Raw genomic sequence first — 26,026 nt, 5'->3', positions numbered from 1 at the left:
AACCAACAACATGTTTTCAGTTTGTCATTATGGGGTATTGTGTGTAGATGGGTAAAACCAACAACATGTTTTCAGTTTGTCATTATGGGGTATTGTGTATAGATGGGTAAAACCAACAACATGTTTTCAGTTTGTCATTATGGGGTATTGTGTGTAGATGGGTAAAACCAACAACATGTTTTCAGTTTGTCATTATGGGGTATTGTGTATAGATGGGTAAAAACAATGAACTGTTTTATTCAGGCTGCAACAACATGTGGAATAAGGCGAGGGGTATGAATTCTCCCTGAAGCCCCTGTACCTCATACTTACGCTCCGTATTCCCCTTTCAATGCTACCGGTTTTTCGACAGAAACTGTTACATGAATCTTACAGTACAGGTCAATATTATGTTTTAGAGGGTCATTAAGCCCACTAAAAGTCATCCCAAAGGAACCACTAAATAGGCTACCTCTTATTCATACATCCTTTTTCCTTTTTCTATGCAATGGATATTAAAATATGTACAGGAATATTCTACTTTTTTACAGTGATGATATATTCAATTTAAGAGATCACATGTTACACATGCATTGTTTCTCCACTGAAACAAGCAGATCCAGGTGAGATGCGAAACATGATAGACAGTTAATAATGAATCAATATACTGTCATACCATGTCACTTTCCTGTTAACATATTTACATTAAAATGCATTTTATCATTCATACAACAAGAGTAGTTTGGTTTTTCTGATGAAACAGCTTTTTGTGTGTTCCCTAATAAAAGGATGTTATAACAGGAACTCTCGGTAACAGTGATTATTGGTAAAGGCTTCAGCATGGTTCAGTTCGGCCAAACTCGCCTAACTGAACCGAACAAGTGTGCACCATACTCCCTTAAAAGACCCTTGCTTGAAAAACAAGAAAAATAATTGGCTATACTGGTAGTACCGTTTGTCCATTTTGAGACACCGTAGCCATTATACAAGTATTTGTTGTTGTTATAGTGGGGACAGTTACAATACTTCATGAAGGAAAATGTTTTTATTTGTCTGTTAAGCTAACATAAAACACTTTTGAAGTCTGCATTAAGGTGTCTGTAATATAATAAATGCATTTCTATGGCTGCGCGGTGGCTTCAATAAAGCCTCCTGTCAATCATCCAGGGTTTAGACCTGCAGTGTTTCTAACTACCTAAGAACATCTTCCTGTAGCGTCCGTACGCAGCAGCACTGATGATCACCTTGACGACAGCGGAACCTTCATCTGGGTTAACGTCCACTTCCTGAACGGTTGCCTCCTTGTACAGCCAGCTGGAAACACACGAAGAAGAAGTTAACAAAGTGATTCACATCATAAAATAAAAGTACTAACAAAGAAACAGACATGAGGAAGGAGAATGAAACAGATAGCTAATTTAAAATCAGACTTTAAAATCTAGACTTTGGAATGGTCAACAGTGGCCTGCCAGAGGATCTCAGGCAGGCTGTGTTCTGGCTCGTAGGGAGATGAATGGTCAACAGTGGCCTGCCAGAGGATCTCAGGCAGGCTGTGTCCTGGCTCGTAGGGAGATGAATGGTCAACAGTGGCCTGCCAGAGGATCTCAGGCAGGCTGTGTCCTGGCTCGTAGGGAGATGAATGGTCAACAGTGGCCTGCCAGAGGATCTCAGGCAGGCTGTGTCCTGGCTCGTAGGGAGATGAATGGTCAACAGTGGCCTGCCAGAGGATCTCAGGCATGCTGTGTCCTGGCACGTAGGGAGATGAATGGTCAACAGTGGCCTGCCAGAGGATCTCAGGCATGCTGAGTCCTGGCTCGTTGGGAGATGAATGGTTAGAGATATAGAATGGGGGTAAATCAAACCTTAAACATGATCAATACCATTGTAAAACCTATTCTAAAAGGCCCTCATTCCGACCTGAGTTACGCGTAAATGGAACGTCATTTCCTTTATATGCACTTTTCTCTCTGATTATTCTGAAGTTGAACTAAAGCACGAGAACAGCATGTAATTCACCCACTACTCACCTGCTATTCACCCACTATTCACCCGCTATTCACCCACTATTCACCTGCTATTCACCCACTATTCACCTGCTATTCACCCACTATTCGCCCACTATTCACCTGCTATTCACCCACTATTCACCCACTATTCACCTGCTATTCACCCACTATTCACCCGCTATTCACCTGCTATTCACCTGCTATTCACCTGCTATTCACCCGCTATTCACCTGCTATTCACCCGCTATTCACCTGCTATTCACCCACTATTCACCCACTACTCACCTGCTATTCACCCACTACTCACCCACTACTCACCCGCTATTCACCCACTACTCACCCGCTATTCACCCACTATTCACCTGCTATTCACCCACTATTCACCCGCTATTCGCCCACTATTCACCTGCTATTCACCCACTATTCACCCACTATTCACCTGCTATTCACCCACTACTCACCTGCTATTCACCCACTACTCACCCGCTATTCACCCACTACTCACCCGCTATTCACCCACTACTCACCCACTATTCACCCACTACTCACCCGCTATTCACCCACTATTCACCCACGATTCACCCACTATTCACCCGCTATTCACCCACTATTCACCCACTATTCGCCCGCTATTCACCCACTATTCACCTGCTATTCACCCACTATTCACCTGCTATTCACCCACTATTCACCCACTATTCACCTGCTATTCACCCACTATTCACCCACTATTCACCCACTATTCACCCGCTATTCACCCGCTATTCACCTGCTATTCACCTGCTATTCACCCGCTATTCACCTGCTATTCACCCACTATTCACCTGCTATTCACCCACTATTCACCCACTACTCACCTGCTATTCACCCACTACTCACCTGCTATTCACCCACTACTCACCCGCTATTCACCCACTACTCACCCGCTATTCACCCACTACTCACCCACTATTCACCCACTACTCACCCACTATTCACCTGCTATTCACCCGCTATTCACCCACTATTCACCTGCTATTCACCCACTACTCACCTGCTATTCACCCACTACTCACCTGCTATTCACCCACTACTCACCCACTATTCACCACTACTCACCCACTACTCACCCACTATTCACCCACTACTCACCCACTACTCACCTGCTATTCACCCACTACTCACCCACTATTCAACCGCTATTCACCCACTACTCACCCACTACTCACCTGCTATTCACCTACTATTCACCCGCTATTCACCCACTACTCACCCGCTATTCACCCACTACTCAACCGCTATTCACCTGCTATTCACCCACTACTCAACCGCTATTCACCTGCTATTCACCCACTACTCAACCGCTATTCACCCACTATTCACCTGCTATTCACCCACTACTCAACCGCTATTCACCTGCTATTCACCCACTACTCAACCGCTATTCACCCACTATTCACCTGCTATTCACCCGCTATTCACCTGCTATTCACCCACTACTCAACCGCTATTCACCCACTATTCACCTGCTATTCACCCGCTATTCACCCGCTATTCACCCACTACTCACCCACTACTCACCCACTATTCACCCGCTATTCACCTGCTATTCACCTGCTATTCACCCACTACTCAACCGCTATTCACCTGCTATTCACCCACTACTCAACCGCTATTCACCTGCTATTCACCCACTACTCAACCGCTATTCACCTGCTATTCACCTGCTATTCACCCACTACTCACCCACTACTCACCCACTACTCACCTGCTATTCACCTGCTATTCACCCACTACTCACCTGCTATTCACCCACTACTCACCCACTACTCACCCGCTACTCACCCACTACTCACCTGCTATTCACCCACTATTCACCCACTACTCACCCACTATTCACCTGCTATTCACCCACTACTCAACCGCTATTCACCCACTACTCAACCGCTATTCGCCTGCTATTCACCCACTACTCAACCGCTATTCACCCACTACTCAACCGCTATTCACCTGCCATTCACCCACTACTCAACCGCTATTCACCCACTACTCAACCACTATTCAACCGCTACTCACCCGCTATTCACCCACTACTCAACCGCTATTCACCTGCTATTCACCCACTACTCAACTGCTACTCACCCGCTATTCACCCACTACTCAACCGCTATTCACCTGCTATTCACCCACTACTCACCTGCTATTCACCCACTACTCAACCGCTATTCACCTGCTATTCACACACTACTCACCTGCTATTCACCCACTACTCAACCGCTACTCACCCACTACTCACCCACTACTCACCCGCTATTCACCCACTACTCACCCGCTATTCACCCACTACTCACCCACTACTCAACCGCTATTCACCCACTACTCAACCGCTATTCACCCGCTACTCACCCACTACTCACCTGCTATTCACCCACTACTCACCCGCTATTCACCTGCTATTCACCCGCTACTCACCCACTACTCACCTGCTATTCACCCACTACTCACCTGCTATTCACCTGCTATTCACCCACTACTCACCTGCTATTCACCCACTACTCACCTGCTATTCACCCGCTATTCACCCACTACTCACCCACTACTCAACCGCTATTCACCCACTACTCAACCGCTATTCACCTGCTATTCACCCACTACTCAACCGCTATTCACCCACTACTCAACCGCTATTCACCTGCTATTCACCCACTACTCAACCGCTATTCACCGCTATTCACCCACTACTCAACCGCTATTCACCCACTACTCACCCGCTATTCACCCACTACTCACCCGCTATTCACCTGCTATTCACCCGCTATTCACCTGCTATTCACCCACTACTCACCCGCTATTCACCTGCTATTCACCCACTACTCAACCGCTATTCACCTGCTATTCACCCACTATTCACCCACTACTCACCTGCTATTCACCCACTACTCAACCGCTATTCACCTGCTATTCACCCACTATTCACCTGCTATTCACCCACTATTCACCTGCTATTCACCCACTACTCAACCGCTATTCACCCACTACTCAACCGCTATTCACCTGCTATTCACCCACTACTCAACCGCTATTCACCTGCTATTCACCCACTACTCACCCGCTATTCACCTGCTATTCACCCACTACTCAACCGCTATTCACCTGCTATTCACCCACTACTCAACCGCTATTCACCTGCTATTCACCCACTACTCAACCGCTATTCACCTGCTATTCACCCGCTATTCACCTGCTATTCACCCACTACTCAACCGCTATTCACCTGCTATTCACCCACTACTCACCCGCTATTCACCTGCTATTCACCCACTACTCAACTGCTATTCACCCACTACTCAACCGCTATTCACCTGCTATTCACCCACTACTCAACCGCTATTCACCTGCTATTCACCCACTACTCAACCGCTATTCACCTGCTATTCACCCACTACTCACCTGCTATTCACCCACTACTCACCCGCTATTCACCTGCTATTCACCCACTACTCACCCGCTATTCACCTGCTATTCACCCACTACTCACCTGCTATTCACCCACTACTCACCTGCTATTCACCCGCTATTCACCTGCTATTCACCCACTACTCAACCGCTATTCACCTGCTAATTATTTGGGGGTGGAGATCAAATAAATTACGTGTGGTGGAGGCGTGTCTACAGTGACACTGTATTAATGAAGGTGTGGAGGTGGAGGTGTGTCTACAGATACACTGTATTAATGGAGGTGTGGAGGAGGTGTGTCTACAAATACACTGTATTAATGGAGGTGTGTCTACAGATACACTGTATTAATGGAGGGGTGGAGGAGGTGTGTCTACAGATACACTGTATTAATGGAGGTGTGTCTACAGATACACTGTATTAATGGAGGTGTGTCTACAGATACACTGTATTAATGGAGGTGTGGAGGAGGAGGTGTGTCTACAGATACACTGTATTAATGGAGGTGTGGAGGAGGTGTGTCTACAGATACACTGTATTAATGGAGGTGTGTCTACAGATACACTGTATTAATGGAGGTGTATCTACAGATACACTGTATTAATGGAGGTGTGGAGGAGGTGTGTCTACAGATACACTGTATTAATGGAGGTGTGGAGGAGGTGTGTCTACAGATACACTGTATTAATGGAGGTGTGTCTACAGATACACTGTATTAATGGAGGTGTGTCTACTGATACACTGTATTAATGGAGGTGTGTCTACAGATACACTGTATTAATGGAGGTGTGTCTACAGATACACTGTATTAATGGAGGTGTGTCTACAGATACACTGTATTAATGGAGGTGTGTCTATAGATACACTGTATTAATGGAGGTGTGTCTACATATACACTGTATTAATGGAGGAGGTGTGTCTACAGATACACTGTATTAATGGATGTGTGGAGGAGGTGTGTCTACAGATACACTGTATTAATGGAGTTGTGGAGGAGGTGTGTCTACAGATACACTGTATTAATGGAGGTGTGGAGGAGGTGTGTCTACAGATACACTGTATTAATGGAGGTGTCTACTGATACACTGTATTAATGGAGGTGTGTCTACAGATACACTGTATTAATGGAGGTGTGTCTACAGATACACTGTATTAATGGAGGTGTGGAGGAGGTGTGTCTACAGATACACTGTATTAATGGAGGTGTGGAGGAGGTGTGTCTACAGATACACTGTATTAATGGAGGTGTGTCTACAGATACACTGTATTAATGGAGGTGTGTCTACTGATACACTGTAGACACACCTCCATTAATACAGTGTATCTGTAGACACACCTCCAGATATGCCGCATTAAATGAGACACCATTCTCCATGCACCGTTATTTACAACTTCATAAGAGCTATTGATAAGAGCTATTGATAAGAGCTAGGTAAATGAGTAATCCGTTTGGAGAAGGGGATTGTAAATATAAATGACACTTGTTTTAGATATATTTGACCTTACAATAGCTGGAGACAAATTTGAACCCAGTCATACAGTGCATTTGGAAAGTATTCAGACCCCTTCCCCATTTCAACATTTTGTTAAGTTACAGCCTTATTCTAAAATTAATTAAATCATTTTTTCCCCCTCATCAAATGACACACAATACCCCATAATGACAAAGCAAAAACTGGTTATTAGAATTTTTTGCAAATGTAATAAAATTATACAAAGTTAAATATCATATTTACATAAGTAGTCAGACTATTTACTTAGTACTTTGTTGAAGCACCATTGGAAGAGTTTACAGCCTTTAGTTTTCTTGGGTATGACGCTACAAGCTTGGCTCACCTGTATTTGGGGAGGTTCTCCTATTCTTCTCTGCAGATCCTCTCAAGCTCTGTCAGGTTCGATGGGGAGCGTCGCAGCACAGCTATGTGCCTTTTACTGAGGAGAGGCTTCTGTCTGGCCACTCTACCATAAAGGCCTGATTGGTCGAGTGCTGCAGAGATGGTTGTCCTTCTGGAAGGTTCTCCCATCTCCACAGAGAAACTCTGGAGCTCTGTCAGAGTGACCATCGGGTTCTTTGTCACCTCCCTTCTCCCCCGATTGTTCGAGAAAGACTCTTGGTGGTTCTAAACTTCTTCCATTTAAGATTGATGGAGGCAACGGTGTTCTTGGGGACCTTCAATGCTGCAGAAATGTTTTGGTACCCTTCCCCAGATCGGTGCCTCGACACAATCCTGTCTCGGCGCTCTACGGACAATTCCTTCGACCTCATGGCTTGGTTTTTCCTCTGACATGCATTGTCAACTGTGGGACATTATATAGACAGATGTGTGCCTTTCCAAATTATGTCCAACCAATTTAATTTACCACAGGTGGACTCCAATCAAGTTGTAGAAACATCTCAAGGATGATCAATGGAAACAGGATGCACCTGAGATCAATTTCGAGTCTCAAAACAAAGGGTCTGAATACTTGTGTAAATAAGGAATCTGTTTTTTAATATTTTTTTAAATAAAAACCAGTTTTCTCTTTGTGATTATGGGGCAGTGTGTGTAGATTGAGGATTTTTTATTTATTTAATCCATTTTAGAATAAGGCTGTAACGTAACAAAATGTGGCTCCAGATACATTATGGGTTCAGGTAAGCCTACAGTAATATGGCTGCTCCTGGAAACCTGTGGATGTCTCTGCTTCCTCACAAATCAAATCAAATCAAATTTTATTTGTCACATACACATGGTTAGCAGATGTTAATGCGAGTGTAGCGAAATGCTTGTGCTTCTAGTTCCGTCAATGCAGTAATAACCAACAAGTAATCTAACTAACAATTCCAAAACTACTGTCTTATACACACAAGTGTAAGGGGATAAAGAATATGTACATAAGGATATATGAATGAGTGAAGGGGTCTGAATGCTTTCCGAATACACTGTACATGTTGTAAATCAAATCAAAGTTGATTTGTCACGTGCGCCGAATACAACAGGTGTAGACTTACAGGCTCAAACCAATAGTACAAACAAGGTGTTAGGTGAACAATAGTTAACTAAAGAAATAAAACAACAGTAAAAAGACAGGCTATATACAGTAGAGAGGCTATATACAGTAGAGAGGTTATATACAGTAGTGAGGTTATATACAGTAGAGAGGCTAAATACAGTAGAGAGGTTATATACAGTAGTGAGGTTATATACAGTAGAGAGGCTAAATACAGTAGAGAGGTTATATACAGTAGTGAGGCTATATACAGTAGAGAGGCTATATACAGTAGAGAGGCTAAATACAGTAGAGAGGTTATATACAGTAGAGAGGCTATATACAGTAGAGAGGCTATATACAGTAGAGAGGTTATATACAGTAGAGAGGCTATATACAGTAGTGAGGCTATATACAGTAGTGAGGCTATATACAGTAGAGAGGCTATATACAGTAGTGAGGCTATATACAGTAGAGAGGCTATATACAGTAGAGAGGTTATATACAGTAGAGAGGCTATATACAGTAGAGAGGCTATATACAGTAGTGAGGCTATATACAGTAGAGAGGCTATATACAGTAGTGAGGCTATATACAGTAGAGAGGCTATATACAGTAGTGAGGCTATATACAGTAGTGAGGCTATATACAGTAGTGAGGCTATATACAGTAGTGAGGCTATATACAGTAGAGAGGCTATATACAGTAGTGAGGCTATATACAGTAGTGAGGCTATATACATTAGAGAGGTTATTTACAGTAGTGAGGTTATATACAGTAGAGAGGCTATATACAGTAGAGAGGCTAAATACAGTAGAGAGGTTATATACAGTAGAGAGGCTATATACAGTAGAGAGGCTATATACAGTAGTGAGGCTATATACAGTAGAGAGGCTATATACAGTAGTGAGGCTATATACAGTAGTGAGGTTATATACAGTAGAGAGGCTATATACAGTAGCGAGGCTACATACAGACACCAGTTAGTCAGGCTGATTGAGGTAGTATGTACATGTAGATGTGGTTAAAGTGACTATGCCTATATGATAAACAGAGAGTAGCAGTAGCGTAAATGAGGGGTTGGCGGGTGGTGGGACACAATGCAGATAGCCCGGTTAGCCAATGTGCGGGGGCACTGGTTGGTCGGCCCAATTGAGGTAGTATGTACATGAATGTATAGTTAAAGTGACTATGCATATATGATAAACATAGAGTAGTAGCAGATGTGTGTACCTGTACTGTATGTATGTACTATTTGTGTGTACTTCAGCTATGTTAAGCGTCCAGTGTGCCCACCACTCAGACACCTTTGGGAAAAGAAACAGCAGCACTGCTTCGCATGGCAACTCCAACTATAGCAAGTCACCAGCCTCTTCCAGGATCAATGAGAAACTGGGCACTCTAATATGACACCCTCTCCCTAGCTCTACAACTGGGAGGCTCTATAGACAACCCTGACACCCTCTCCCTAGCTCTACAACTGGGAGGCTCTATAGACAACCCTGACACCCTCTCCCTAGCTCTACAACTGGGAGGCTCTATAGACAAGCCTGACACCCTCTCCCTAGCTCTACAACTGGGAGGCTCTATAGACAACCCTGACACCCTCTCCCTAGCTCTACAACTGGGAGGCTCTATAGACAACCCTGACACCCTCCCCCTAGCTCTACAACTGGGAGGCTCTATAGACAACCCTGACACCCTCTCCCTAGCTCTACAACTGGGAGGCTCTATAGACAACCCTGACACCTTCTCCCTAGCTCTACAACTGGGAGGCTCTATAGACAACCCTGACACCTTCTCCCTAGCTCTACAACTGGGAGGCTCTATAGACAACCCTGACACCTTCTCCCTAGCTCTACAACTGGGAGGCTCTATAGACAAGCCTGACACCCTCTCCCTAGCTCTACAACTGGGAGGCTCTATAGACAACCCTGACACCCTCTCCCTAGCTCTACAACTGGGAGGCTCTATAGACAAGCCTGACACCCTCTCCCTAGCTCTACAACTGGGAGGCTCTATAGACAACCCTGACACCCTCTCCCTAGCTCTACAACTGGGAGGCTCTATAGACAACCCTGACACCCTCTCCCTAGCTCTACAACTGGGAGGCTCTATAGACAACCCTGACACCTTCTCCCTAGCTCTACAACTGGGAGGCTCTATAGACAAGCCTGACACCCTCTCCCTAGCTCTACAACTGGGAGGCTCTATAGACAACCCTGACACCCTCTCCCTAGCTCTACAACTGGGAGGCTCTATAGACAACCCTGACACCCTCTCCCTAGCTCTACAACTGGGAGGCTCTATAGACAAGCCTGACACCCTCTCCCTAGCTCTACAACTGGGAGGCTCTATAGACAACCCTGACACCTTCTCCCTAGCTCTACAACTGGGAGGCTCTATAGACAACCCTGACACCCTCTCCCTAGCTCTACAACTGGGAGGCTCTATAGACAAGCCTGACACCCTCTCCCTAGCTCTACAACTGGGAGGCTCTATAGACAACCCTGACACCCTCTCCCTAGCTCTACAACTGGGAGGCTCTATAGACAACCCTGACACCCTCTCCCTAGCTCTACAACTGGGAGGCTCTATAGACAACCCTGACACCCTCTCCCTAGCTCTACAACTGGGAGGCTCTATAGACAACCCTGACACCTTCTCCCTAGCTCTACAACTGGGAGGCTCTATAGACAACCCTGACACCCTCTCCCTAGCTCTACAACTGGGAGGCTCTATAGACAACCCTGACACCCTCTCCCTAGCTCTACAACTGGGAGGCTCTATAGACAACCCTGACACCCTCTCCCTAGCTCTACAACTGGGAGGCTCTATAGACAACCCTGACACCCTCTCCCTAGCTCTACAACTGGGAGGCTCTATAGACAACCCTGACACCCTCTCCCTAGCTCTACAACTGGGAGGCTCTATAGACAACCCTGACACCCTCTCCCTAGCTCTACAACTGGGAGGCTCTATAGACAACCCTGACACCCTCTCCCTAGCTCTACAACTGGGAGGCTCTATAGACAACCCTGACACCTTCTCCCTAGCTCTACAACTGGGAGGCTCTATAGACAACCCTGACACCCTCTCCCTAGCTCTACAACTGGGAGGCTCTATAGACAACCCTGACACCCTCTCCCTAGCTCTACAACTGGGAGGCTCTATAGACAACCCTGACACCTTCTCCCTAGCTCTACAACTGGGAGGCTCTATAGACAACCCTGACACCCTCCCCCTAGCTCTACAACTGGGAGGCTCTATAGACAACCCTGACACCCTCTCCCTAGCTCTACAACTGGGAGGCTCTATAGACAACCCTGACACCCTCTCCCTAGCTCTACAACTGGGAGGCTCTATAGACAACCCTGACACCCTCTCCCTAGCTCTACAACTGGGAGGCTCTATAGACAACCCTGACACCCTCTCCCTAGCTCTACAACTGGGAGGCTCTATTGACAACCCTGACACCCTCTCCCTAGCTCTACAACTGGGAGGCTCTATAGACAACCCTGACACCCTCTCCCTAGCTCTACAACTGGGAGGCTCTATAGACAACCCTGACACCCTCTCCCTAGCTCTACAACTGGGAGGCTCTATAGACAACCCTGACACCTTCTCCCTAGCTCTACAACTGGGAGGCTCTATAGACAACCCTGACACCCTCCCCCTAGCTCTACAACTGGGAGGCTCTATAGACAACCCTGACACCCTCCCCCTAGCTCTACAACTGGGAGGCTCTATAGACAACCCTGACACCCTCTCCCTAGCTCTACAACTGGGAGGCTCTATAGACAACCCTGACACCCTCTCACTAGCTCTACAACTGGGAGGCTCTATAGACAACCCTGACACCCTCTCCCTAGCTCTACAACTGGGAGGCTCTATAGACAACCCTGACACCCTCTCCCTAGCTCTACAACTGGGAGGCTCTATAGACAACCCTGACACCTTCTCCCTAGCTCTACAACTGGGAGGCTCTATAGACAACCCTGACACCCTCTCCCTAGCTCTACAACTGGGAGGCTCTATATACAACCCTGACACCCTCCCCCTAGCTCTACAACTGGGAGGCTCTATAGACAACCCTGACACCTTCTCCCTAGCTCTACAACTGGGAGGCTCTATAGACAACCCTGACACCCTCCCCCTAGCTCTACAACTGAGAGGCTCTAATGAAAGGAAAGAATATAACCTAAGGCTCATATTTCTGTGTGTTTATTATATTATAATTAAGTCTATGATTTGATAGAGCAGTCTGACTGAGCGGTGGAAGGCAGCAGCAGGTTTCCTTGGGCACAGGGACTATGGTGGTCTGCTTGAAACATGTAGGTTATTACAGACTCGGTCAGGGAGAGGTTGAAGATGTCAGTGAAAACACTTGCCAGTCGGTCCACCCATGCTCTGACTACACATATGCCCTGGAGTTGCCGTACATGTCAACTTGGTAATATTATGGTGTATGGGGAGAATGCAACCACATATGATAACAAGCTCATAAGGCAGGTGTTCATAACAATCAACCAACACAACACTCATTGACAAGAAATGCCATCAACTTACTGGGCCTTCACATATGATAAGAATTGCACCTCCTCAACGTCAAAGCCATCCTGAATCTCCCAGAACTATCTTCGATAGGCACACTTCACCATGAGCCCTCTCCTCTGGCAGTTAATAATGACAGAGACATGGAACTGCACTGCCATGTGTCAGGAGGCCATTCAACAGGAGGCCATTCAACAGGAGGCCATTCAACAGAGTGCATTGTTCTCATCTGTACCTATTTTGCTACCACCCATAGCTGGCCAGACCATGCAATACCTGAACTGGACTAGCTACCACCCATAGCTGGCCAGACCATGCAATACCTGAACTAGACTAGCTACCACCCATAGCTGGCCAGACCATGCAATACCTGAACTGGACTAGCTACCACCCATAGCTGGCCAGACCATGCAATACCTGAACTGGACTAGCTACCACCCATAGCTGGCCAGACCATGCAATACCCGAACTGGACTAGCTACCACCCATAGCTGGCCAGACCATGCAATACCTGAACTGGACTAGCACCACCCATAGCTGGCCAGACCATGCAATACCTGAACTGGACTAGCTACCACCCATAGCTGGCCAGACCATGCAATACCTGAACTAGACTAGCTACCACCCATAGCTGGCCAGACCATGCAATACCCGAACTGGACTAGCTACCACCCATAGCTGGCCAGACCATGCAATACCCGAACTGGACTAGCTACCACCCATAGCTGGCCAGACCATGCAATACCCGAACTAGACTAGCTACCACCCATAGCTGGCCAGACCATGCAATACCCGAACTGGACTAGCTACCACCCATAGCTGGCCAGACCATGCAATACCCGAACTGGACTAGCTACCACCCATAGCTGGCCAGACCATGCAATACCTGAACTAGACTAGCTACCACCCATAGCTGGCCAGACCATGCAATACCTGAACTAGACTAGCTACCACCCATAGCTGGCCAGACCATGCAATACCTGAACTAGACTAGCTACCACCCATAGCTGGCCAGACCATGCAATACCCGAACTGGACTAGCTACCACCCATAGCTGGCCAGACCATGCAATACCTGAACTGGACTAGCACCACCCATAGCTGGCCAGACCATGCAATACCTGAACTGGACTAGCTACCACCCATAGCTGGCCAGACCATGCAATACCTGAACTAGACTAGCTACCACCCATAGCTGGCCAGACCATGCAATACCTGAACTGGACTAGCTACCACCCATAGCTGGCCAGACCATGCAATACCTGAACTGGACTAGCTACCACCCATAGCTGGCCAGACCATGCAATACCTGAACTGGACTAGCTACCACCCATAGCTGGCCAGACCATGCAATACCTGAACTGGACTAGCTACCACCCATAGCTGGCCAGACCATGCAATACCTGAACTGGACTAGCTACCACCCATAGCTGGCCAGACCATGCAATACCTGAACTGGACTAGCTACCACCCATAGCTGGCCAGACCATGCAATACCTGAACTGGACTAGCTACCACCCATAGCTGGCCAGACCATGCAATACCTGAACTGGACTCACATGAGCTCTCATGCCAGGTTTGAACTAATTAAACAACAGCCTTTATAATAGAACGCTTGTTACCATGACAGCCTTTATAATAGAACGCTTGTTACCATGACAGCCTTTATAATAGAACACTTGTTACCACGACAGCCTTTATAATAGAATGCTTGTTACCATGACAGCCTTTATAATAGAACGCTTGTTACCATGACAGCCTTTATAATAGAACGCTTGTTACCATGACAGCCTTTATAATAGAACGCTTGTTACCATGACAGCCTTTATAATAGAACGCTTGTTACCATGACAGCCTTTATAATAGAACGCTTGTTACCATGACAGCCTTTATAATAGAACGCTTGTTACCATGACAGCCTTTATAATAGAACGCTTGTTACCATGACAGCCTTTATAATAGAACGCTTGTTACCATGACAGCCTTTATAATAGAACGCTTGTTACCATGACAGCCTTTATAATAGAACGCTTGTTACCATGACAGCCTTTATAATAGAACGCTTGTTACCATGACAGCCTTTATAATAGAACGCTTGTTACCATGACAGCCTTTATAATAGAACGCTTGTTACCATGACAGCCTTTATAATAGAACGCTTGTTACCATGACAGCCTTTATAATAGAACGCTTGTTACCATGACAGCCTTTATAATAGAACGCTTGTTACCATGACAGCCTTTATAATAGAACGCTTGTTACCATGACAGCCTTTATAATAGAACGCTTGTTACCATGACAGCCTTTATAATAGAACGCTTGTTACCATGACAGCCTTTATAATAGAACGCTTGTTACCATGACAGCCTTTATAATAGAACGCTTGTTACCATGACAGCCTTTATAATAGAACGCTTGTTACCACGACAGCCTTTATAATAGAACGCTTGTTACCATGACAGACTTTATAATAGAACGCTTGTTACCATGACAGCCTTTATAATAGAATGCTTGTTACCATGACAGCCTTTATAATAGAACGCGTGTTACCATGACAGCCTTTATAATAGAAAGCTTGTTACCATGACAGCCTTTATAATAGAACGCTTGTTACCGTGACAGCCTTTATAATAGAACACTTGTTACCACGACAGCCTTTATAATAGAATGCTTGTTACCATGACAGCCTGTATAATAATTTCATAATTTCATAATTATTTGATCAGTTAAATTGGCTAATGTTGCGCAACATTTTTCTGGCTAGCTAACAGAGAATTCGATCCAGCTAGCAAGATACTTAACAATGCTAACAATACTTGTCCACCACTTTCTTCCTCACCTCAAACTTTCCAAATGCCAGTTGTTTTTCAGTACCAGCTCATGAAGTAGGCTTCGTCACATTCTCAACCCCAGGTCTCTGTGGTCAAGCTTCTCATCTACCTCTTCGTTACCGTTCAGGGGACGCGCTGCTGTAACTGGCAAACTGCCTTTCCTCTCTCCCGCTCTTTCCAGAGCGCGTTGATACTGGAACTACCAAATTGATTGTCTCGTGTTTCTTCAGTCGCGTGCTGCGCTGCATTCTGTTGTTATGTGATTGAATGGCTGAGCCTTGCTCCAAACGCTCATCACCCGTTCGCTTACAGCCAGTAGTGATCCAAAGCCCCCCCCATCCCCTGTTTCTCATGGACTGAGTGTCTTTTGGAGCCTTATGGCAAACTCCAAGTGGGCTGTCATGTGCATTTTACTGAGGAGTGGCTTCCAACTGGCCACTCTACCATAAAGGCCTGATTGGTGGAGTGCTGCAGAGATGGCTGTCCTTCTGGAAGGTTCTCCCATCTCCACAGAGGAACTCTATCACCTCCCTGACCAAGGCCCTTCTCCCCTGATTGCTCCGTTTGGCCGGTACGGTCAGCTCTAGGAAGAGTCTTGGTGGTTCCAAACTTCTTCCATTTAAGAATGATGGAGGCCCCTGTGGTCTTTTGGATCTTCAATGCTGCAGAATGTTTTGGTACCCTTCCCCAGATCTGTGCCTCGACACATCCTGTCTCTACTTATGTAAATAAGGTATTTCTGTTTTACGTTTTGAATATATTTGCAAACAAATGTAACAATCTGTTTTCACTTCATCATTATGGGGCTATGGGGCACTGTGTGTGGATTGCTGACAATTTTACTTTAAAAAAAATCCATGATAGAATAAGGCTGTAATGTAACAATGTGGAAAAAGTCAAGGGGTCTGAATACTTTCTGAATACACCGTACTTACTGTATATACTGAAGAAGAAGAAGAAAAATCAGAAGAAGTGGACATGTAATGTCATATGAATAAGGTTGTTCAAAGTGACTGCTACTATACTGTAGCAGTCACTCACAGTATGTGGCTTGATTCCAATACTTTTAACCTTACCTTAACTGGGAGCTGCTGAGGTCCACAGGGAGAGTCAGGACCTGTTTCCCTGTAGATCTCATTATAGCTTCTTCTACGACTATCTTCAGCTCCTCCAGACCCTGTCCTCTCAGAGCAGAGATAGGCAGGCTGTTGGGCTCAGAGGGCTCATAGCTGAGGAGGACAACATATCCATGTAATGAATGATAAGAACTTATATATGGATAAACAGCATAGTCACATATACATCTGGCAGACTTTAGTTTCTCCCCTCAACAGGCTTTAGTTCCTCCCCACAACAGACTTTAGTTCCTCCCCTCAACAGACTTTAGTTCCATCCCCTCAACAGACTTTAGTTCCTCCCCTCAACAGACTTTAGTTCCTCCCCTCAAAAGACTTTAGTTCCTCCCCTCAACAGACTTTAGTTCCTCCCCTCAACAGACTTTAGTTCCTCCCCTCAACAGACTTTAGTTCCTCCCCTCAACAGACTTTAGTTCCTCCCCTCAACAGGCTTTAGTTCCTCCCCTCAACAGGCTTTAGTTCCTCCCCTCAACAGGCTTTAGTTCCTCCCCTCAACAGACTTTAGTTCCTCCCCTCAACAGACTTTAGTTCCTCCCCTCAACAGACTTTAGTTCCTCCCCTCAACAGACTTTAGTTCCTCCCCTCAACAGACTTTAGTTCCTCCCCTCAACAGACTTTAGTTCCTCCCCTCAACAGACTTTAGTTCCTCCCCTCAACAGACTTTAGTTCCTCCCCTCAACAGACTTTAGTTCCTCCCCTCAACAGGCTTTAGTTCCTCCCCTCAACAGGCTTTAGTTCCTCCCCTCAACAGACTTTAGTTCCTCCCCTCAACAGACTTTAGTTCCTCCCCTCAACAGACTTTAGTTCCTCCCCTCAACAGGCTTTAGTTCCTCCCCTCAACACTTTAGTTCCTCCCCTCAACAGACTTTAGTTCCTCCCCTCAACAGACTTTAGTTCCTCCCCTCAACAGACTTTAGTTCCTCCCCTCAACAGACTTTAGTTCCTCCCCTCAACAGACTTTAGTTCCTCCCCTCAACAGGCTTTAGTTCCTCCCCTCAACAGGCTTTAGTTCCTCCCCTCAACAGGCTTTAGTTCCTCCCCTCAACAGACTTTAGTTCCTCCCCTCAACAGACTTTAGTTCCTCCCCTCAACAGACTTTAGTTCCTCCCCTCAACAGACTTTAGTTCCTCCCCTCAACAGGCTTTAGTTCCTCCCCTCAACAGGCTTTAGTTCCATCCCCTCAACAGACTTTAGTTCCTCCCCTCAACAGACTTTAGTTCCTTCCCTCAACAGGCTTTAGTTCCTCCCCTCAACAGACTTTAGTTCCTCCCCTCAACAGACTTTAGTTCCTCCCCTCAACAGGCTTTAGTTCCTCCCCTCAACAGACTTTAGTTCCTCCCCTCAACAGACTTTAGTTCCTCCCCTCAACAGGCTTTAGTTCCTCCCCTCAACAGACTTTAGTTCCTCCCCTCAACAGACTTTAGTTCCTCCCCTCAACAGGCTTTAGTTCCTCCCCTCAACACTTTAGTTCCTCCCCTCAACAGACTTTAGTTCCTCCCCTCAACAGACTTTAGTTCCTCCCCTCAACAGACTTTAGTTCCTCCCCTCAACAGACTTTAGTTCCTCCCCTCAACAGACTTTAGTTCCTCCCCTCAACAGGCTTTAGTTCCTCCCCTCAACAGGCTTTAGTTCCTCCCCTCAACAGGCTTTAGTTCCTCCCCTCAACAGACTTTAGTTCCTCCCCTCAACAGACTTTAGTTCCTCCCCTCAACAGACTTTAGTTCCTCCCCTCAACAGACTTTAGTTCCTCCCCTCAACAGGCTTTAGTTCCTCCCCTCAACAGGCTTTAGTTCCATCCCCTCAACAGACTTTAGTTCCTCCCCTCAACAGACTTTAGTTCCTTCCCTCAACAGGCTTTAGTTCCTCCCCTCAACAGACTTTAGTTCCTCCCCTCAACAGACTTTAGTTCCTCCCCTCAACAGGCTTTAGTTCCTCCCCTCAACAGACTTTAGTTCCTCCCCTCAACAGACTTTAGTTCCTCCCCTCAACAGGCTTTAGTTCCTCCCCTCAACAGACTTTAGTTCCTCCCCTCAACAGACTTTAGTTCCTCCCCTCAACAGGCTTTAGTTCCTCCCCTCAACAGACTTTAGTTCCTCCCCTCAACAGACTTTAGTTCCTCCCCTCAACAGACTTTAGTTCCCCCCCTCAACAGACTTTAGTTCCTCCCCTCAACAGACTTTAGTTCCTCCCCTCAACAGACTTTAGTTCCTCCCCTCAACAGACTTTAGTTCCTCCCCTCAACAGGCTTTAGTTCCTCCCCTCAACAGGCTTTAGTTCATCCCCTCAACAGACTTTAGTTCCTCCCCTCAACAGACTTTAGTTCCTCCCCTCAACAGACTTTAGTTCCTCCCCTCAACAGGCTTTAGTTCCTCCCCTCAACAGGATTTAGTTCCTCCCCTCAACAGGCTTTAGTTCCTCCCCTCAACAGACTTTAGTTCCATCCCCTCAACAGGCTTTAGTTCCTCCCCTCAACAGGATTTAGTTCCTCCCCTCAACAGGCTTTAGTTCCTCCCCTCAACAGGCTTTAGTTCCTCCCCTCAACAGACTTTAGTTCCTCCCCTCAACAGACTTTAGTTCCTCCCCTCAACAGGCTTTAGTTCCTCCCCTCAACAGGCTTTAGTTCCTCCCCTCAACAGACTTTATTTTGCATCTCACCGAAGTGTTTGAGTGTGTTGTTCTAACTGTTCTAACTACTTGTGGACCAAAAGTCCCCACAAGAATAGTGGGGTTTAGGGTCAAGGTTAGAATTAGAATTAAGTTCAGGGTTAGGAACTAGGGTTAGGAGCTAGGGTTGGGTTTAGGGTTAGGAGCTAGGGTTAGGAGCTAGGGTTGGGTTTAGGGTTAGGAGCTAGGGTTAGGAGCTAGGGTTGGGTTTAGGGTTAGGAGCTAGGGTTAGGAGCTAGGGTTGGGTTTAGGGTTAGGAGCTAGGGTTAGGAGCTAGGGTTGGGTTTAGGGTTAGGAGCTAGGGTTAGGAGCTAGGGTTGGGTTTAGGGTTAGGAGCTAGGGTTGGGTTTTGGGTTAGGAGCTAGGGTTAGGAGCTAGGGTTGGGTTTAGGGTTAGGAGCTAGGGTTGGGTATTGGGTTAGGAGCTAGGGTTAGGAGCTAGGGTTGGGTTTAGGGTTAGGAGCTAGGGTTGGGTTTAGGGTTAGGAGCTAGGGTTAGGAGCTAGGGTTAGTTTAAGGGTTAGGAGCTAGGGTTAGTTTTAGGAGCTAGGGTTGGGGTTAGGAGCTAGGGTTAGGTTTAGGGTTAGGACCTAAGGTTAGTTTTAGGGTTAGGATCTAGGGTTAGGAGCTAGGGTTAGGCGCTAGGGTTAGGAGCTAGGGTTAGTTTTAGGGTTAGGAGCTAGGGTTAGTTTTAGGGTTAGGAGCTAGGGTTGGGTTTAAGGTTAGACTTTCAGGTTAAGGTTAGTATTAGGGTCACACGGGTTATGTTCAGGGAAAATAGGATTTTGAATGGGACTGACAAGGTTAGCTGTACAAGACTGTATGTGAATGTTATTCTCCTCACCTGTCCACCAGATCTATCTTATTATGGACTTCTACGATGGAGCTCAGCAGTCTGTCTGGGATCTGAAGGTTCCTCAGGACATTCAACACATTCTCCTTCTGGTTCACAGTCTCTGGGTGGCTGATGTCTCTCACATGGACTATCAGGTCCTGGGGACAGAACGAGGAGAAAGAACACTATCTATACAGCAGTATGTGGACACCCCTTCAAATGAGTGGATTCTGCTATTTCAGCCACGCCTGTTGCTGACTGGTGTGTAAAATCGAGCACACAGCCATGCGATCTCCATAGACAAACATTGGCAGTAGAATGACCTTACTGAAAAGCTCAGTGACTTTCAACGTGGCATCGTCACAGGATGCCATCTTTCCAACAAGTCAGTTAATCACATTTCTGCCCTGCTAGAGCTGCCCAGGCAACTGCAAGTGGTGTTAATGTGAAGTAGAAACGTCTAGGAGCAACAACGGCTCAACCACAAAGTGGTGGCCACACAAGCTCACAGAACTGGACCGGCGAGTCCTGAAGTGCGTAGAGCGTAATAATAGTCTGTCCTCGGTTGCAACACGACCGAGTTCCAATCTGCCTCTGGAAGCAACGTAAGCACAAGAACCTTTCGTCAGGAGCTTCATGAAATGGGTTTCTATGGCCTAGCAGCCGCACACAAGCCTAAGATCACCATGTGCAATACCAAGCGTCAGCTGGAGTGGTGATAAGCTCGCTGCCATTGGACTCTGGAGCAGCGGAAACACCTTCTCTGGAGTGATGAATCACTTCACCATCTGGCAGTCCGGTTAATTAATCAGGGTTTGGCGGATGCCAGGAGAACACTACCTGCCCCATAGTGGAGGAGGAATAATGGTCTGGGGCTGTTTTTCATGGTTATGGTTAGGCCCCTTAGTTCCAGTGAAGGGAAAATGTAACACTATGGAACACCTTTGGGATGAATTGTAAACATTTTGAAATGAAAACCGTTGTAACATACAGAGTGAGTGACATCATCCAGCGTGGCGGAGAAGGAGTCTATGAGCCGGTGGGGAAGCTGGGACAGGAAGCCGATGGTGTCCACGTAAAGCACAGTCATGTGACTAGGCAGCGTGCCGGCGTGCACCGTGACGTCCAGCGTGGCAAACAGCTGATCTCTAGGCTGCAGCGCAGCGTCACCAGTCAACGCCTTGATCAGAGTCGTCTTACCTGGAGGAGAGATAGGAGTTTAACAGTAATGAACAGGCAGAAGAGACAATATTTTAATTAGATATTAAATAAGTGGGTAAATGCTGATCACCGTTCAGTGAATGAAGCCATTTACATTATATATCATATTTAGCAACAACAGGTGGGTAAACACAAAATCAAAAACGGCTCATAATAATGTCCGGAACGGAGCAAATGGAATGGCATCAAACACCTGGAAACAGACTACGGGAGGAGCACAGTACTAGGTAGAGCCATGACTACACAGTCCCCACATCCAGAACAGACTATGGGAGGAGCACAGTACTACGTAGAGCCATGACTACATGGAGGCATGACTACACAGTCCCCAAAACCAGAACAGACTATGGGAGGAGCACAGTACTACATAGAGCCATGACTACACAGTCCCCAAGTCCAGAACAGACTGGGAGGAGCACAGTACTACGTAGAGCCATGACTACACAGTCCCCAAATCCAGAACATACTATGGGAGGAGCACAGTACTACATAGAGCCATGACTACGTAGAGCCATGACTACACAGTCCCCAAGTCCAGAACAGACTACGGGAGGAGCACAGTACTACATAGAGCCATGACTACACAGTCCCACATCCAGAACAGACTACGGGAGGAGCACAGTACATGCAACTCTATTCTACAGTACTACATAGGGCCATGACTACATGGAACTCTATTCCACAGTACTACATAGAGCCATGACTACATGGAACTCTATTCCACAGTACTACATAGAGCCATGACTACATGGAACTCTATTCCACAGCACTACATAGAGCCATGACTACATGGAACTCTATTCCACAGTACTACATAGAGCCATGACTACATGGAACTCTATTCCACATCAGGTAACTGATGCAGCAGGAGAATCAGATTAAAAAATATATACAAATACACCTTATGGAACAGCAGGGACTGTGAAGCAACACAAACGTTGGCACAGACACATGCATACACATGTAACCTACACACAAACGATAACAGTATTGTATTGTAGATATGTGGTAGTAGAGTAGTGGTCTGAGGGAACACACTTAATGTATTGTATCATATCAGCACACTTAATGTATTGTAGAGTAGTGGTCTGAGGGAACACACTTAATGTATTGTAGAGTAGTGGTCTGAGGGAACACACTTAATGTATTGTAGAGTAGTGGTCTGAGGGAACACACTTAATGTATTGTAGAGTAGTGGTCTGAGGGAACACACTTAATGTATTGTAGAGTAGTGGTCTGAGGGAACACACTTAATGTATTGTAGAGTAGTGGTCTGGGGGAACACACTTAATGTATTGTAGAGTAGTGGTCTGAGGGAACACACTTAATGTATTGTAGAGTAGTGGTCTGAGGGAACACACTTAATGTATTGTTGAGTAGTGGTCTGAGGGAACACACTTAATGTATTGTAGAGTAGTGGTCTGAGGGAACACACTTAATGTATTGTAGAGTAGTGGTCTGAGGGAACACACTTAATGTATTGTAGAGTAGTGGTCTGAGGGAACACACTTAATGTATTGTAGAGTAGTGGTCTGAGGGAACACACTTAATGTATTGTAGAGTAGTGGTCTGAGGGAACACACTTAATGTATTGTAGAGTAGTGGTCTGAGGGAACACACTTAATGTATTGTAGAGTAGTGGTCTGAGGGAACACACTTAATGTATTGTAGAGTAGTGGTCTGAGGGAACACACTTAATGTATTGTAGAGTAGTGGTCTGAGGGAACACACTTAATGTATTGTAGAGTAGTGGTCTGAGGGAACACACTTAATGTATTGTAGAGTAGTGGTCTGAGGGAACACACTTAATGTATTGTAGAGTAGTGGTCTGAGGGAACACACTTAATGTATTGTAGAGTAGTGGTCTGAGGGAACACACTTAATGTATTGTAGAGTAGTGGTCTGAGGGAACACACTTAATGTATTGTAGAGTAGTGGTCTGAGGGAACACACTTAATGTATTGTAGAGTAGTGGTCTGAGGGAACACACTTAATGTATTGTAGAGTAGTGGTCTGAGGGAACACACTTAATGTATTGTAGAGTAGTGGTCTGAGGGAACACACTTAATGTATTGTAGAGTAGTGGTCTGAGGGAACACACTTAATGTATTGTAGAGTAGTGGTCTGAGGGAACACACTTAATGTATTGTAGAGTAGTGGTCTGAGGGAACACACTTAATGTATTGTAGAGTAGTGGTCTGAGGGAACACACTTAATGTATTGTAGAGTAGTGGTCTGAGGGAACACACTTAATGTATTGTAGAGTAGTGGTCTGAGGGAACACACTTAATGTATTGTAGAGTAGTGGTCTGAGGGAACACACTTAATGTATTGTAGAGTAGTGGTCTGAGGGAACACACTTAATGTATTGTAGAGTAGTGGTCTGAGGGAACACACTTAATGTATTGTAGAGTAGTGGTCTGAGGGAACACACTTAATGTATTGTAGAGTAGTGGTCTGAGGGAACACACTTAATGTATTGTAGAGTAGTGGTCTGAGGGAACACACTTAATGTATTGTAGAGTAGTGGTCTGAGGGAACACACTTAATGTATTGTAGAGTAGTGGTCTGAGGGAACACACTTAATGTATTGTAGAGTAGTGGTCTGAGGGAACACACTTAATGTATTGTAGAGTAGTGGTCTGAGGGAACACACTTAATGTATTGTAGAGTAGTGGTCTGAGGGAACACACTTAATGTATTGTAGAGTAGTGGTCTGAGGGAACACACTTAATGTATTGTAGAGTAGTGGTCTGAGGGAACACACTTAATGTATTGTAGAGTAGTGGTCTGAGGGAACACACTTAATGTATTGTAGAGTAGTGGTCTGAGGGAACACACTTAATGTATTGTAGAGTAGTGGTCTGAGGGAACACACTTAATGTATTGTAGAGTAGTGGTCTGGGGGAACACACTTAATGTATTGTAGAGTAGTGGTCTGGGGGAACACACTTAATGTATTGTAGAGTAGTGGTCTGGGGGAACACACTTAATGTATTGTAGAGTAGTGGTCTGAGGGAACACACTTAATGTATTGTAGAGTAGTGGTCTGAGGGAACACACTTAATGTATTGTAGAGTAGTGGTCTGGGGGAACACACTTAATGTATTGTAGAGTAGTGGTCTGAGGGAACACACTTAATGTATTGTAGAGTAGTGGTCTGAGGGAACACACTTAATGTATTGTAGAGTAGTGGTCTGAGGGAACACACTTAATGTATTGTAGAGTAGTGGTCTGGGGGAACACACTTAATGTATTGTAGAGTAGTGGTCTGAGGGAACAGACTTAATGTATTGTAGAGTAGTGGTCTGGGGGAACACACTTAATGTATTGTAGAGTAGTGGTCTGAGGGAACACACTTAATGTATTGTAGAGTAGTGGTCTGAGGGAACACACTTAATGTATTGTAGAGTAGTGGTCTGAGGGAACACACTTAATGTATTGTGAAATCTGTTGTGAAATGTATTACAATGTTTTTAAAATGGTTTATAACTTCCTTAATGTTGCTGGACCCCAGGAAGAGTAGCTGCTGCCTTGACAGGAACTAATGGGGATCCATAATAAACCCCAGGAAGAGTAGCTGCTGCCTTGACAGGAACTAATGGGGATCCCTAATAAACCCCAGGAAGAGTAGCTGCTGCCTTGGCAGGAACTAATGGGGATCCATAATAAACCCCAGGAAGAGTAGCTGCTGCCTTGACAGGAACTAATGGGGATCCATAATTAACCCCAGGAAGAGTAGCTGCTGCCTTGACAGGAACTAATGGGGATCCATAATTAACCCCAGGAAGAGTAGCTGCTGCCTTGACAGGAACTAATGGGGATCCCTAATAAACCCCAGGAAGAGTAGCTGCTGCCTTGACAGGAACTAATGGGGATCCATAATAAATATTTGATACCATTCCATTGATTCCGCTCCAGCCATTACCACGAGCCAGTTCTCCCTAATGAAGGTGCCACCAACCTCCTGTGCCCACAATCCCGTCTCTCACCACAGTTGGTATAGCCCATAACCCCATCTCTCACCACAGTTGTTAATGCCCATAACTCCTGTCTCTCACCACAGTTGGTATAGTCCATAACCCTGCCTCTCACCACAGTTGGTATAGCCCATAACAGAGATGATGGGGAAGTCTCTGTTTTTGCGTTGGGAGCGGAGCAGGTGTCTCTTCCTCCTCAGATGTTGCAGAGCAGAGCAGATCTTCAGCTCTCTCTCCTGCAAAACTCTCTGCTGTACCTCCATCAGCGTCTCACCTAGAGACAGGGAGGGAGGGGTTAGTAACCTAGAGACAGGGAGGGAGGGGTTAGTCACGTAGAGACAGGGAGGGGTTAGTCACCTAGAGACAGAGAGGGAGGGGTTAGTCACCTAGAGACAGAGAGGAAGGGGTTAGTCACCTA

The 26,026-nt window shown here is 45.9% G+C and overlaps 1 protein-coding gene across 1 annotated transcript in view; it reads right to left on the bottom strand.

The window, feature by feature from the left end:
• Nucleotides 1-221: 221 nt before the first annotated feature.
• Nucleotides 222-26,026, bottom strand: part of gtpbp6 (GTP binding protein 6 (putative)) — a 38,260-nt gene continuing 12,455 nt past the window's right edge. The window contains exons 6-10 of the mRNA XM_020474970.2: nt 25,724-25,882; nt 21,399-21,607; nt 20,417-20,565; nt 16,851-17,003; nt 222-1,293 (exon numbers count right to left, since the gene is read on the bottom strand). Coding sequence (XP_020330559.1) covers nt 1,167-1,293; nt 16,851-17,003; nt 20,417-20,565; nt 21,399-21,607; nt 25,724-25,882 — 797 coding nt within the window. The 3' untranslated portion in view covers nt 222-1,166. The remainder of the gene's footprint in view (nt 1,294-16,850; nt 17,004-20,416; nt 20,566-21,398; nt 21,608-25,723; nt 25,883-26,026) is intronic.

This window comes from Oncorhynchus kisutch, linkage group LG13 (assembly GCF_002021735.2).
Source record: "Oncorhynchus kisutch isolate 150728-3 linkage group LG13, Okis_V2, whole genome shotgun sequence".
NCBI lineage: Eukaryota > Metazoa > Chordata > Actinopteri > Salmoniformes > Salmonidae > Oncorhynchus > Oncorhynchus kisutch.
This window is presented reverse-complemented; position numbering and strand designations above follow the sequence as displayed.